Source organism: Antrostomus carolinensis, unplaced genomic scaffold, assembly GCF_000700745.2.
Source record: "Antrostomus carolinensis isolate BGI_N321 unplaced genomic scaffold, ASM70074v2 scaffold13063, whole genome shotgun sequence".
Lineage (NCBI taxonomy): Eukaryota > Metazoa > Chordata > Aves > Caprimulgiformes > Caprimulgidae > Antrostomus > Antrostomus carolinensis.
In genome coordinates, this window is record NW_010303206.1 from 23,681 (window position 1) to 36,936 (window position 13,256).

General features: G+C 34.7%; 1 protein-coding gene across 1 annotated transcript in view; it reads left to right on the forward strand.

The window, feature by feature from the left end:
* The window catches only part of LOC104517511 (A disintegrin and metalloproteinase with thrombospondin motifs 20), a gene marked incomplete at its 5' end in the record, with an annotated part of 30,787 nt that extends 19,589 nt beyond the window's left edge, over window positions 1-11,198 (forward strand). Inside the window, 11 exons of the mRNA XM_010164025.1 lie at window positions 29-158; window positions 1,280-1,406; window positions 2,090-2,300; window positions 2,850-3,014; window positions 3,579-3,743; window positions 5,311-5,433; window positions 7,091-7,198; window positions 8,401-8,565; window positions 8,790-9,080; window positions 9,413-9,574; window positions 11,013-11,198. Coding sequence (XP_010162327.1) covers window positions 29-158; window positions 1,280-1,406; window positions 2,090-2,300; window positions 2,850-3,014; window positions 3,579-3,743; window positions 5,311-5,433; window positions 7,091-7,198; window positions 8,401-8,565; window positions 8,790-9,080; window positions 9,413-9,574; window positions 11,013-11,198 — 1,833 coding nt within the window. The remainder of the gene's footprint in view (window positions 1-28; window positions 159-1,279; window positions 1,407-2,089; window positions 2,301-2,849; window positions 3,015-3,578; window positions 3,744-5,310; window positions 5,434-7,090; window positions 7,199-8,400; window positions 8,566-8,789; window positions 9,081-9,412; window positions 9,575-11,012) is intronic.
* Window positions 11,199-13,256: the final 2,058 nt, after the last annotated feature.

Consider the following 13,256-nt stretch of genomic DNA (forward strand, 5'->3'; position numbering starts at 1 on the left):
AGACAGTTATCATTTTATCTCAATTAAGGTTTTGTGTGTAGGGAATTTGTACAACCCTGATGTGCGTTATTCATTCAATGTCCCAATAGAAGACAGAAGTGATCTGTTTACATGGGATCCTTATGGACCCTGGCAAGACTGCAGCAGGATGTGCCAAGGTACTGTAAATTCTTTTCTCACCAGAACCAAAGACTTTATGGCATTTAGGAAGGGACTAGTCTTAGAATACTCAGATTTTTCACCCCTACTTGTAAGAAAGGAACACAGCACTCTCAGTAAACTTTAGGTGCACAGAGCCTTTAAGGGAAGAATGGCTTCTGATTTTTGTTTTGCAATTTTCGGTATATATGCAGTGCAATTCTATATTCAAAACTATCTTTGAATGCCTTTCTTTAGTAGCCATAGGAATGGTTTATTAAAAAAAAAAAAAAGTTGAATCAAGTCTAATGCATCCTTAGAAAAGCAGTATTGTATCTCTACTGCTATGTATTAGGCTTCTGTTATCCTATTTCCAGATGGTCACTGGTTTGTCTAGTATCTTTCTTATATATTTTTTTTGTCTTTTTTGGTTATCTGCTACATGGGGTGAAGCTATTTAAAGATATATTTTATACTTTTTTAACGTAGGCCATTCCAGTGTGAAAATAGAACCACAATAGGTATGAAGTGTATATACAAAGTGTGCATACAGATTTTTGATAGATACTCCTATTAGCAGGTGCTAGAAAAGCCTGTAGATATGTGATGGTGAGTTTCTTCTGTTTTTAAGTCAGGCTGTAGACATGCTTATGTGCATCTGTCAGTGGTGGTACTTCCTTCTTCCAGCACTCCAGATCTTTTAGGTACCCTGTGATCAAATTTTCTACTTCCTTAAGTAGAAGAACATAGAAAAGGGTCACAAGAGGAAGAAGAAGAAAAGGATCGTAACCTCTAAGTTAACACGGTGGTTTCACAGTTTTGGCAATTAGCAAAGGACAGGCGTGAGGCATTTGGAATACTTAGCCTGAGGAGTAAATGGACTGTTGCAATTTTGCAGTTTTCTGCAAGCTGATATCCTTGTGAGACCACTGTAGTACAGCTGGGAGATGGCAGGGGTGACTGGGACTAGGTTGTTCTCCACCTGGGATGTAATCAGGTGCACAAAGCAGCATGTTTGTGCAGAATCTGCTGTATAGAATGATTAGTGTTAATGGGCTATCTCAATTAAATTCCTAAATGATGAATGGAATCTATTAGTGTAAAAAGGCACTTTTATTTTAGCCCATGATTCCTTTTCAAGGTATTCGAAGAAGAAGAATGACATGCATACGTAAAATTGATCATGTGGTAGTGTCTGATCAGAGATGTGAACTCTTACCCACTGTACCAAATGTCTTTGAGGAGTGTAATACAGAGTGTGAATTAAGGTAAAAAGAGATTCCTAACTCATGAAGCTGTTGTGGTCTTACATATTTTTGTTGACAGAGATTGAAACAAACTAATTCAGATTGCTTTGTCCTCTGTCCCTCCACCCTCTCTACCTCCCTCATCCTTCCTGTCTCTCCTTGCTTTCCTCAAATCTGTATAATGGGTTTATACATTATATTTACAGCTCTGAATCCAACTAGAATTACTGTACTTTTCTAATTCTTATTGGTAAAGTACAAAGTCTTTTGCTAGGATTGTGAATCTGTTCTCTATGTCCTGGTGCAAAAACTTGTATTGCTGGGCAGAATACATTTTTCACCAGGACTGTACGCACAACTGGAACTAATTTGAAACAGACTTGTGGTTTTGCACTCCAAGAAAGCCCATGCTGAAGGGTTCAGAGGATGAACAATTAGAATTCTATCTTACATTTTTCAAAGTCATCTAGGAGATGAAAACAAAAGATCCTTTAAATTTAAAAAGATGTTTTTAAGCCTATGAGTCGAATTCTTCTATATTGCTTTGAAAATTTCAGTCATGAGAGTTTATAGTTTTGTCTGTTCCCTAAAATGCATGTCTGTATTTACATGACAATTCCTAGTATGTTCTCTGATTGCTTTATTCACTGTGGTCTTACTTTTTTAAAACATAGTTAGCTTTCTATAACAGTTTATCCTTGTAGGTGGCACAATGTTGGCAAAAGTGACTGCACATCGAAGTGTGGCCCAGGGTATCGGTCTATAGAGATCCACTGCATGAAATACTCTATTTCAAAAGGACTTAGTGCCCCAGTGGATGATAAGTACTGTGCTGATCAGCAGAAACCACCAACCAGAGAGCCCTGCCATGGTGACTGTATGTTAACAAGTTGGCACTACACAGAATGGTCAGAGGTACAAATTCAAAACCTTATAATTGTACCATCATAGTTCTAGCTAGTTTTCATATAAAATTTTTATTTCTATGTACATTTTTTTTGTTTATGTAACTAAAAGAAAATAATGTTTGAGAAATGCAGAGTTGTAGGAGGAACTAATACCAGTCTTTATATTTCAGAAATTTCCTTGTATTTTTGTAAGCAACTCTAGCTAAATTGTTTGCAGCTTGGTTTTGGAAGTCAGCAAAGAAGACCTAGTGGTGGTTAAAGGTGTATATTTTATTTACAGTCTTAACAATTTAATTCTGAGAGTGTTTTGGAGAAAAGGAGTAAGGACGATTTCAACTTTACTCTTTATTAAAGACTTTTATCTTGGAACTACTAAACAAAGTGCCAAATTTATCTCGCATATATCAGTATATTATCAGTAGTCTGTGGATTAAAAGTCAGATACGTTTGTCTAACACAATCATTAATGTGTTTCACCTTTGAGACTGATAATGTATTTTGACCTTTTTTTTTTTTGTTGTGTTTCTGGTTTCATAATATTGCCTGTACACTGCAGTGTTCCAGGAGCTGTGAAAGAGGTGTCAGAACCAGAGAAGCTTTTTGTATGAACAATTTGGGTCGTCATCTTCCTGACAGAGAATGCCAGGAACTTCCAAGACTTGTAACACAGATATGCAATGAATTCTTATGTCCAAGCTGGTCTGTTAGTGAGTGGAGTGAGGTAATGAACTATGTAAAACTTAAGATGCCTTTGGTCCTGGTCACGGATATTAAAATAAGCTGCTTTAAGTGTTTGGTGTTTTGGGGTTGATGTTTTCATGAAATTGAGAGTTCATAAAAAAACCTAGTTGTTCTTTCCCAGATGCAAGACTCTACACTTGCTCTTGTTGTATTTCATTAAATTTCTCCCCACCCAACTCTCCAGCCTGTCCAGGTCTCACTGGATGGCAGCACAGCCTTCTGATGTGTCAGCCACTCCTCCCAGCTTTGTATCATCAGCAAACTTGCTGACAGCGCACTCTGCTCCCTCATCCAGGTCACTGATGAATATATTGAACAGTACTGGTCCTAGTACAGACCCCCAAGGGACTCCACTAGACACAGGCCTCCAACTAGACTCTGTCCCATTGACCACAACTCTCTGACTTCTTTCTTTCAACCAGTTCACAATACAGAATTGGATTGTTATTTATGTGATCTTTAAAATCCAACAAATTCCTAAAAGAAAGTGAAGCCATTAATGTAGATTAATGTCTTTACAAACTGATGACTAATAATTTTACAGTGTCCTGTGACATGCGGCAAAGGAATGAAGCATCGTCAAGTATGGTGCCAACTTAATGATGAACAACTGAGAGATGATTTCTGTAATCCAAATGATAGACCAGAATCAATAACGCCGTGTGAACTTCATGAATGTGCATCTTGGCAAGTAGGGCCTTGGGGATCAGTGAGTACATATGGATTCCTGGCTTCTTACTTTCAAGTTCAGACTATGAGTGATCACAAAACAATATCTTTTAAACATTTTATTTGGATCTTAAGCAGTTATTTTAGTTGAATCATTTCACTTGTTTGTTTGCTCCTATTGACTATTGAACTTGTAATTTAGGAACACCCACATAAAAATTAAATGCTTAAAATAGTCTTTGACTCTGAGCCTTAGTATTGAAGATGCTTTTACACATTAATGTATTACATCTCCAGAATAATGAAAATGTAGATAGCAAAGCATCCAGATGAACGAGACAGGTAAAAGGCCAAATACTTACAGGTCTGTGGACATACTTACATGGTAGCTTTAATTAAGATCACAGAAGTGTATATGTAGGCAAAAAGTGTTTTATTGTTATGTTCTGTTTCGACCTTCAGTTCCTGTGTGTAATGATGTTCATTTAATGTATACCAGAGTGGCTTCAAAATTCTGGAGAAAAGTGAATTAATTTGCAAAGGAATTTTTTCTCACCAAATAGATGAGAATTAATTAAGGAATAATAAGGTACTCAATGTCATGGAGCTTTCATAAGATCAGATTACGCAAACCTATAGAAGTGTTGGATTATTCATTGTTTCTTGGATGTTAATGAGAATTCATAACTGAAGAGCAGCTGATATTCTTTTTTTTTTTTTTACATATAACCTGTTAGTAAAATACAGAATAAATATAACTTTGGAAATTAAGTATATTTTTAACTTAGAAGTTTCTTTTGCATAGAGCTTTTCTCAAGCAATATTTTTTTTCATGTTAGAGAAAACCACACTGTTGTCTATCATAATATTGAATTCCTTTTGAATAATCTTCTAATCACAAGATGCTGGCTTTCCATTCCTACATCCTAAATGCAAAAAATAAATAAAAAATTATTTCAATCCCATGATATAATTATTCTGAATAAAAAAATCACTGTATATGGCCTTGCTAGAGTAACTTGTACAGCAATTTACCAATTCATGTCACTGGAGCAGAGCTTTCCATTGGAGTTTTTCCCCCATACCATCTGGCAATAGCTATTAATGAACTAGGTTTTTACAAGTATTTGTGCTTGAATCACAGCATTTATAGGAGGAGATTTCTGTCATAGGATTTTCTGTCGTAGAATTTTCACCCATCTAACATTTTAGGTGCTGCCTTTGAATATGCTCTTGTCAAACTCTGTAGTGAGGGGAAAGACATTTAACAGCTGCAGCTAGTGATTCATTTGGAACCTACCTCTTACTCTCTGCCCCACACTTCCTCTACCCCATTTTTTATTGCTGAACGTAACATTATATAGCATGGATTATCACTTTGATCAGTTCATGTCAGCTGTCCTGGCTGTTTCTCTCAAACTCCTCCCCACTTCCAGCCTGCTCACTGCAGGGGGCAGAAGGGGGAAAAAGAGAAAACCTTTATCCGGCACAAGCACTGTTCAACAATAGCCAAAATATTAGTGTGTTATGGACACTGTTTAAGCACTGTATGGTCTGCCATGAAGAAAGTTAACACCATCCTAGTAATCATTTGTATTCTTTAACAGTGTACTGTAACTTGTGGACGTGGATACCAGATGCGTGCAGTCAAATGTGTTACTGGGACTTACAGAGTTATTTTGGATGATGACAGGGAATGTAATGCTGCTACCCGTCCTAGAGATAACCAAGTAAGTTAAAAAATACCTTTTAGTTGACTGTACTTTTTATTTAAAAGCATCTAAATACAAGAGTTGTCTACTGACTCTTTGAGGAAACTTGCAGGAAATGAGTTTTAAAATGAGGAAAAACATGCTGAAACTATCTGCTTTTTTCCTGAACTTCGCATTTGACCTGGAGAATTAAGTAAAAAAAGAGTAATTTTGAGATTGGAAAATTTAGTATATGATTGAAGGGATACAAAGGCCTTTGATTATTTGAGTGGTGGGAGGAAGCTCCAACATGTAGAATATAATGAGACTGCTTGCCATGATGCTTAATAATAGCACCTGACTGACTTGATATTCTCTAAAATTCTGCTTATGTATAGTTCTTAAAAGCAATTCAAACTGTGTAGACATGAATTATAATTCAGTATGGTATTACTATCATACAGAATCACAGAATTGCCTAGATTGGAAAAGACCTTTAGGATCATAAAATCCAGTGATTAACCTAACACTAACAAGTCCCCTGGCTAAACCACGTCCCTAAGCACTATGCCTGGACAATTCTTAAATACCTTCAGGGATGGGGACTCCATCACTGTCCTGGGCAACCCATTCCAATGCCTGATAACACTTTCAGTAAAGAAATTCTTCCTAATATCCAATTTAAACTTCCCTTTGGGCATGGCCATACAACCAGTTTTTTACCCAGCAAAGTATATGCCCATCCAAGCTGTGAGCAGCCAGTTTCTCCAGGACAATGCTGTGGGAAACAGTCTCAAAGACTTTACTAAAGGCCAGATAGACAACGTCCACAGCCAAAACATGGTTCTTTACCTTTTCTTGTCTCAATTTACTTACTTCATCACTTCTGTTATTTTAAATTATAATTTTTCAGGAGAAATGGTTTTAATACACTCAGTGGGTTTATATTTAAGTAAAAGCAATTGATGTCTTAGGTGTTATGTATTAATATGTTGATCTGGCCACTGGATTAATACGTCCCATTTATATCCAGCTAAGCTAGTAATCACATGTTTCTTTGAGGGCATACTCTGTCTCAAGGAGAAGAGGAAAAAAAAAAGGATTCTATGGTCCAGAGTAAACCAGTCACAAGCTACCAGCCCTCTGATGCCTTATTGAATAAAATTTCAAAATATGAAACCCAAGTAATTTGTAAAAATTTGTTTTCACTTACATGGGAAAACACTGGGTTTGAGTATGCTTTGTGTTTTTAATTGTGGTACCTGTTCAGCTTTTGACTGAAACAGGACAATTTAATGTTCTCAGTAGCTGAAGATATAAAGGACAGGACAGCACAGCCACTGTCTTCACTCAGGTCTTCTGTACTGCATGTGGCTATGAAACAGGACACAGTAATGTCTATGCCGCTTGTCTCCAGCAAGTTGCCCAACACAGTTCTTTAAAAAAGTGCAAATATTAGTTATTACTAATACATTTTTAACATCAAATAAATTTTCTTTGCCTCTTGATTTTAAACAAAACAATCCAATAAAAAGCCTTTCAATAATTCCAGGGAAAAGTTAGAAGATTATATTTATTTGTTAAATAATACTGGCTTATGGTAGTGGCAGCATTTATCTCTGTTGGAGCACTTGGCTTTACATGCAGCTCTTCCAAAATGTGTATTTTGAAAGCTTTTTTTTTCTCACCTCCACAGGAATGTGAATTGCCCTCTTGTCCAGAAAATACAAAATTATGGACTACATCGCTTCCTTTAGTTCATATGGGGAAGGTGACTCAATGGAGATACGGATCATGGACCCCAGTATGTAAAGTAATAGTGGTCACATCTGGCAGAGCAGTCCTCCATTCCTTCACCCATTTTTCCATAAAGCTCTCATTAATATATTTTTCAGGCTGAAATCTGCCTGGGATAAATTTTAAAGGAATTTGAAATTTTTTTTTAAGAACCTGTTTCTTAAGGAAGAGATAGACACTCCAGGAAATTCTGTGTGCTTCAAATCTAGCCAGGGAAAATAAGGAGGGGAAAAAAACAGGATTCTAGGAACTGGGGATCTGAGCAAAATAATTTTCATATGATTGAGAGTGTACAAGGAAGTGTTTTTTTTTAAAAAATAATTGATCAGCTTCTCATTATGGAGGATGTCTTTCATTCTAAAATATTATTTAAATCTTTTATGTGAATAGCAATATTAAAGAGTTGGGTTTTTAAGGTCTGATTTTACACAATTTGTAAAATAAGCATTAGAAAAATGGTTTCCACACAAACTTTGTTTAATTAAAGAATTTTTGATTTTGATAGTATTGAAAATTAGTTTTACTTGGCAGTGATGTGAAAATTTAAGATTATCTATAAAAATGTGTGTGTGTCTGTTAATGCCTTGAGGTTCTTAACAAAATATTTAACACAATTATATCTTTGCATAAGTATTTTAACTAAATGGCAGTAAAGAAGGCATAGACTGAGGCTACTCTGAAATTCTTAACTAAATCTACCTTGAATTTCTCAGCTATAAAGGCATCAGAAGGCGCTTAATGGAACATGCTAATATAAACTAGAATGGCATATGAATTGCGAATATCAGTTTTTATTGTATCGGTTGATGTAAATATTACATCACTGTGTAATAGCTAAAATGTTTTGAAAGTTACTTTCTAATGTTTCTATTGTTAATAAATAAAAATATTGCCTTTGCAACTATGTCATGGTTCCATGTTACAGTTGAAATGCTACCTGTTCAGATATGCTGAATTGCTTCACAAGAATTAAGGCCATGCAATTCAGTTCCAAGCCAACAGGAATTCTTAAGGCCTAAACTATCCAGCAATATTTCACTTTCTTTCCTGAATGCATGGCTCTGTCAGTGTGAGATTGAAATCTGGTTCACAGTGTTTAATTCTAAAGTCAAACTGATACTAAGCTCTGTTAGTATTTTAGATGCTTGCATGATCTTGTTTTAGTCTCCTAAAGTGCGATGAGGATGAGCTTGGATTGTTCTCTGACAGTGCTCTGCATCCTGTGGGAAGGGTGATCGCGCTCGCTATGTGAGTTGTAGAGATGCTCATGGAGGAATAGCAGATGAATCTTTCTGTGCTCATTTACCTCGACCAGCTGAAATTTCAAGCTGCTTTAGCCCATGTGGAGAGTGGCAAGCTGGAAAGTGGTCTCCTGTGAGTATTAATTGTGACTTATTTTTTTAAAATGTGTCTATTTAGATTATTGGCTGAAGTTTCTGATTAGAAGTTTGAACTTCATATTCTGTGCAAGTGTGATTGAAATTGCATCCCTTGAAAAAAGCAAAGGATATGTTTCATATTGTCAAAAGTAAATATAAATGTCTTTGGTTATTAATTATCAATGTTCTGTCACAAATATTGGGTTAATTTTTGGTCAGTGCACAGTTACGTGTGATAGTGGAATAGTAACAAGACAAGTTATCTGTGTCAACTACCATCAACAAATCAACGAGAATTACTGTGATCCTGAAGGCCGACCTTCCAAAGAACAAGAATGTAACATGCCACCATGTCCACCAGTTTATCATCATATTCCGAAAGTAGATGACCATCCAAGCCATTTTCCAGAAATAGGTTACCTTCCAATACACCATCCGCAAGACAATATAAACCAGTGGAACCGTCCCTCTGTGGGAGGATATCAATGGAGAACTGGACCCTGGGGAGCAGTAAGATTCTTTTTTTTTTAATATATGAATTTGTTCTCTCACATGTGTTAACATTTCTAGAAATCTTATTGCAGTACAGATTTGGACAAAAGAGAAGCAGATTTATTTTTTTAAATATTATTATTATTGTTATTAAGAATATACTAAATTAAAAATGCAGTTTTTCTGTAATTTTGACTTTAACATACTTCTACACAGCACTAATTTTTATTTGCAAATTTCAGTTTTAAAAGTTAACAATAAAAATAATAATTTAAAGTTGTTTTAACCAAAGTATTTTACATTTTTTCTGATTAAGCAATGATGATACATATTTTTATATGTTTTGGTAGTGCTCTAGTACTTGTGCAGGTGGATTTCACCGTCGAGTTGTAGTATGTCAAGATGAGGAAGGAAGAAGTGCTGGTTATTGTGATGAGGCAACAAAACCTCCAGAGTCAAGACACTGTGATTCTGGACCCTGCCCACGATGGAACTATGGCAACTGGGGAGAAGTAAGATCATTTCTCTTTCAAAGGGAAACGTTATTTGCCAAGTAAGCTTAGAAATAGTAACATAGTTATTTGACTATGAATGGAAATGAGCACCATTTTTTTACTTATTTTAAAAGAATGAGTTTCAACCTGTTCATCTAAACTTTGTTCTTTAATCAAGTCTAGAACTGTAGTGTAAATATACATCCAGAAGAAGTAAGTGTTGTGTGAGGCTAAGGGTGTACAACATATAATTGAGTGTTGCAGTAGCATCTTGAATCTTGAGACATACAAAATTAGTTTCTATTACAAAAAGATTAATTATATGCAGCAAAACCTCAGTGTAATAGCTAGTCTAAGAAAAAAAGGAGCACAAGAAACTAGGCAGAAACCTTATTGCATCAAATTTCATAGGTACTGACTAGAATAACTGCAAGTACTAGTATCTACTGGGTTATAGTTACTAATTAGAAGAACAAAGATAGTATAATGCATCTAAAAGACATGCCTGGGTTAGAATGTTTTGATGAAACATTATTGGACAAAGAATGATTTCTCTATGCTGTGTAATGTCATACCTTGACCACGCCATTCTTGCTCAAACACTGGAGAAAGAGTTAAAGCCGATTAGTTCGGAATTAATTTAAATCCAACTTCTTGTGATTCCTGCCCTCTTTTCTTATTCTTGATACATCAGTATCTAGAGTTGAGAAAAGAAGAAAAGTTGAGTGATTTTTAAATTTTTCTTTCCCCACTCCCTCCTTTTGGCTAGATGTAGCCATTTAGCTCTCAAGGACAATTTGAGCGTCAAGTTTTTTCTGTCCATAGCTGCAGACTTAATGCAAATGCTGCAGTTTTTTTATAATTTAGAATCCTCTGGAAATATGGTAAATAGCTATAAACTATTGGAACTTCCTCTGTTTTGATCAGTTTGTTTTTAATAGCTCATTAGAAATGAGAAATAGTCTTCTTGTCTGGTATTGAAGAATTTCAGGAAAACTGAAACCCAAAAAACATATCCTGTGCATATTTTACACTTAGTGTGTATAACTTAGACTGTGAGAAAATGTGCCCAGTGTCTGAGTTTTCTCTCTTCTGGCAGGGAAAACTTGTTTTAAGACCAGTTTCTATCTTTTCCTCCTATCAAACAGAGATATCTATGCACATTTATTCTCACAAATGGTTACTTCTCCTTGGTAGAGTAGCTTCTCTGAAACTGAGACTTTTTGTAGAAATCACTTGGTAAACAACGTAGTTTGGTAAACATTTTGGTGAGAGAATTATTTTTTCATTATATGACATTAGATTGTACATCCTTAATCTTGAATTGAGTGTCCAGGGAATATTAAAATAGAATAATAAATAATAATATGTGCTGATTATTGCTGTATCCTTTCAGTTTAACAGTATGTGTTGACTCTCTTAACAAAAATATTGCATATAAAATTCTATATTTCAGTGTACTCAAACTTGTGGAGATGGAATAAAGACAAGGCTGGTGATTTGTCAGCTTCCTACTGGCCAAATGTTGGGTGATCAAAACTGTGAAATTCTAGACAAGCCTCCTAATATGGCACAATGTAATGTGCATTCTTGCCCTGGTGATGTTTCATGGCATCGGGGACCGTGGAAATCGGTACGCTAGCATTCAGTAATATTTTTTGCTTTCTTGTTCTTTCTGTCACTTTCTTTCCCCTTGCCTTTTAAAAATTATATTGTTATTTTATTTGATAACAGTGAAACAATAATGCATGTGAAATATAGTCCATGTAGTTTTATTAAGCAATTGTTCCTGCAGTCATTTAATTAAATAGGAAACAGCCATTTACTTCAGTGGGAGCAGTGTCATGCCCTGTAAAACATCATAGGAAATATTTTGAAAATTACCAGAAATCATCATAGCTGATAGCAATACCTAATAGGTTGTTCTATTTTGAAGGTTTATGAAGGGTTTGATCTATGTTTAAATTTAAAAGTATATGCTGTAATTTATACTGTAGCATTATCTACATATTTATATTTGTAAAAACAAAAAAAAAGCTTTTTCATGCATAAACTTTTTCTAATAGTATATTTAAGTATAAAATAACTCACACACATATATATTGCAATCTGTCATCAAACATTTTACTCCGTATTATGTGTACATTTGTGTATAAAAGTTTATATTTGTGGTTTTAAAACAGTGACTAATTGAAGCTGTCTATGTATAATTATGTATGTAACTATACTATGTTATTGTCTACATGTCACTGTCTATTAATGTGTAAAAATGCCTACAGTAATCACCATTAATCTTTAAAATTGCCACTAGTAGATTATTAATATAGTGAAGTAATCATAGCGAACTCTACAATATAGAGTACGTTAGATTTCCCAAGCTGTGAATTTGACAATATTTATTATTGTCCTCAATTCTAAGGAGAATAATGGCAATCAAAGGAGGCTGGATCCAGTTCTGATTCTATCAAAATCGGTTAAAAACCTGTCATTGACATCCCTGGGAAATGGGCTAGGATAACAGTTCTATTTTTTAAAATTTTTTAATTAATAAAATTATGTAATTTGATTATTTGAATTAACATGAAAACATTTTTAAAAATATTGTCCAATTTAACTTTAAATAATTTATTAATGTTTATATAATCTATTCTAATTTATTGCAAATGAACTTTAAAATGAAAGTTTGAATTAATAATTTACCACAATTATCTCTTTCTTCCACTGTGCAAAACAGAGTTTTGGGTTCGTGTTTAACAGATTTAGGAGTATTTTATTTAGCCGTTAGCCAAATTAGTGGTGACTTGATAATGCCTAGTTAATGTATGTACTTCAGGTGCAGAGAAGGCAAGCAGGGCATTCAGCACACAGTTGCCTTCGAATTCAATGTTTGTTTTGCTTTTCCATCTAAAGTTACTTAGTAAAGCCTCTTCCTTCCCCAAGTGATACAGTTTGTCCTGCATTAATAGTTTGCCCATAAACTATTGTAATGTATTGTAAATGTTACATACGGCTTAGTTTTGCAGAGATTTTAATGTTGGTTTATATCTCAATTGACATAAAAAGCCATTGTGAGGCAAGTAAGTCTCAGATTCTAAAGGCTCATGCCACTCCAGGACACTTTCTCAGAAATACTATTCATATTCAGAAACTTTGATTCTTTGAATCTTTGCAACTTTAATTCAGTACAGAATTTTCATATCATGATATCCAAGCCAGAAAGAGGCCCTGAAGTTCTACAGGGAGGATAGCTAGGAAACACATCCTTTTGCCTGTAATTTTAATTTGTTTGATCTGGAGATCACTGAGAGACTCAGACAATGAGCTCCTTAAGAATGTAGCTTATGTCTTCTAACATTATAGTTTTGTGCAAGTTTCTAAGGGAATTTGCTTTAGTAAGAACTGAATCATGCTCATCTTTTTTTTTTTTTATTTTTTTTTTCTTCCCGCCCTCTTGCCCTTGTATCAAAATCCAAAGGAAAAGGAGTTGGTTTACAGACAGTCTATGCATCTTGAGGGATTCTACCTTGTTTTCAAAGAATATTGGTGTCAATTCTTAATGTAAATAAGGTTGATAAATATTATACAAACATTCCTAAATTCAAGTGTTTCAAAATTTGAAACATTTGATTTCAAGATTTCGTTGCCTAATTGGCATGTATCCAAGTACACAACCTCTTTTTTAATATACAAAAATTACTAT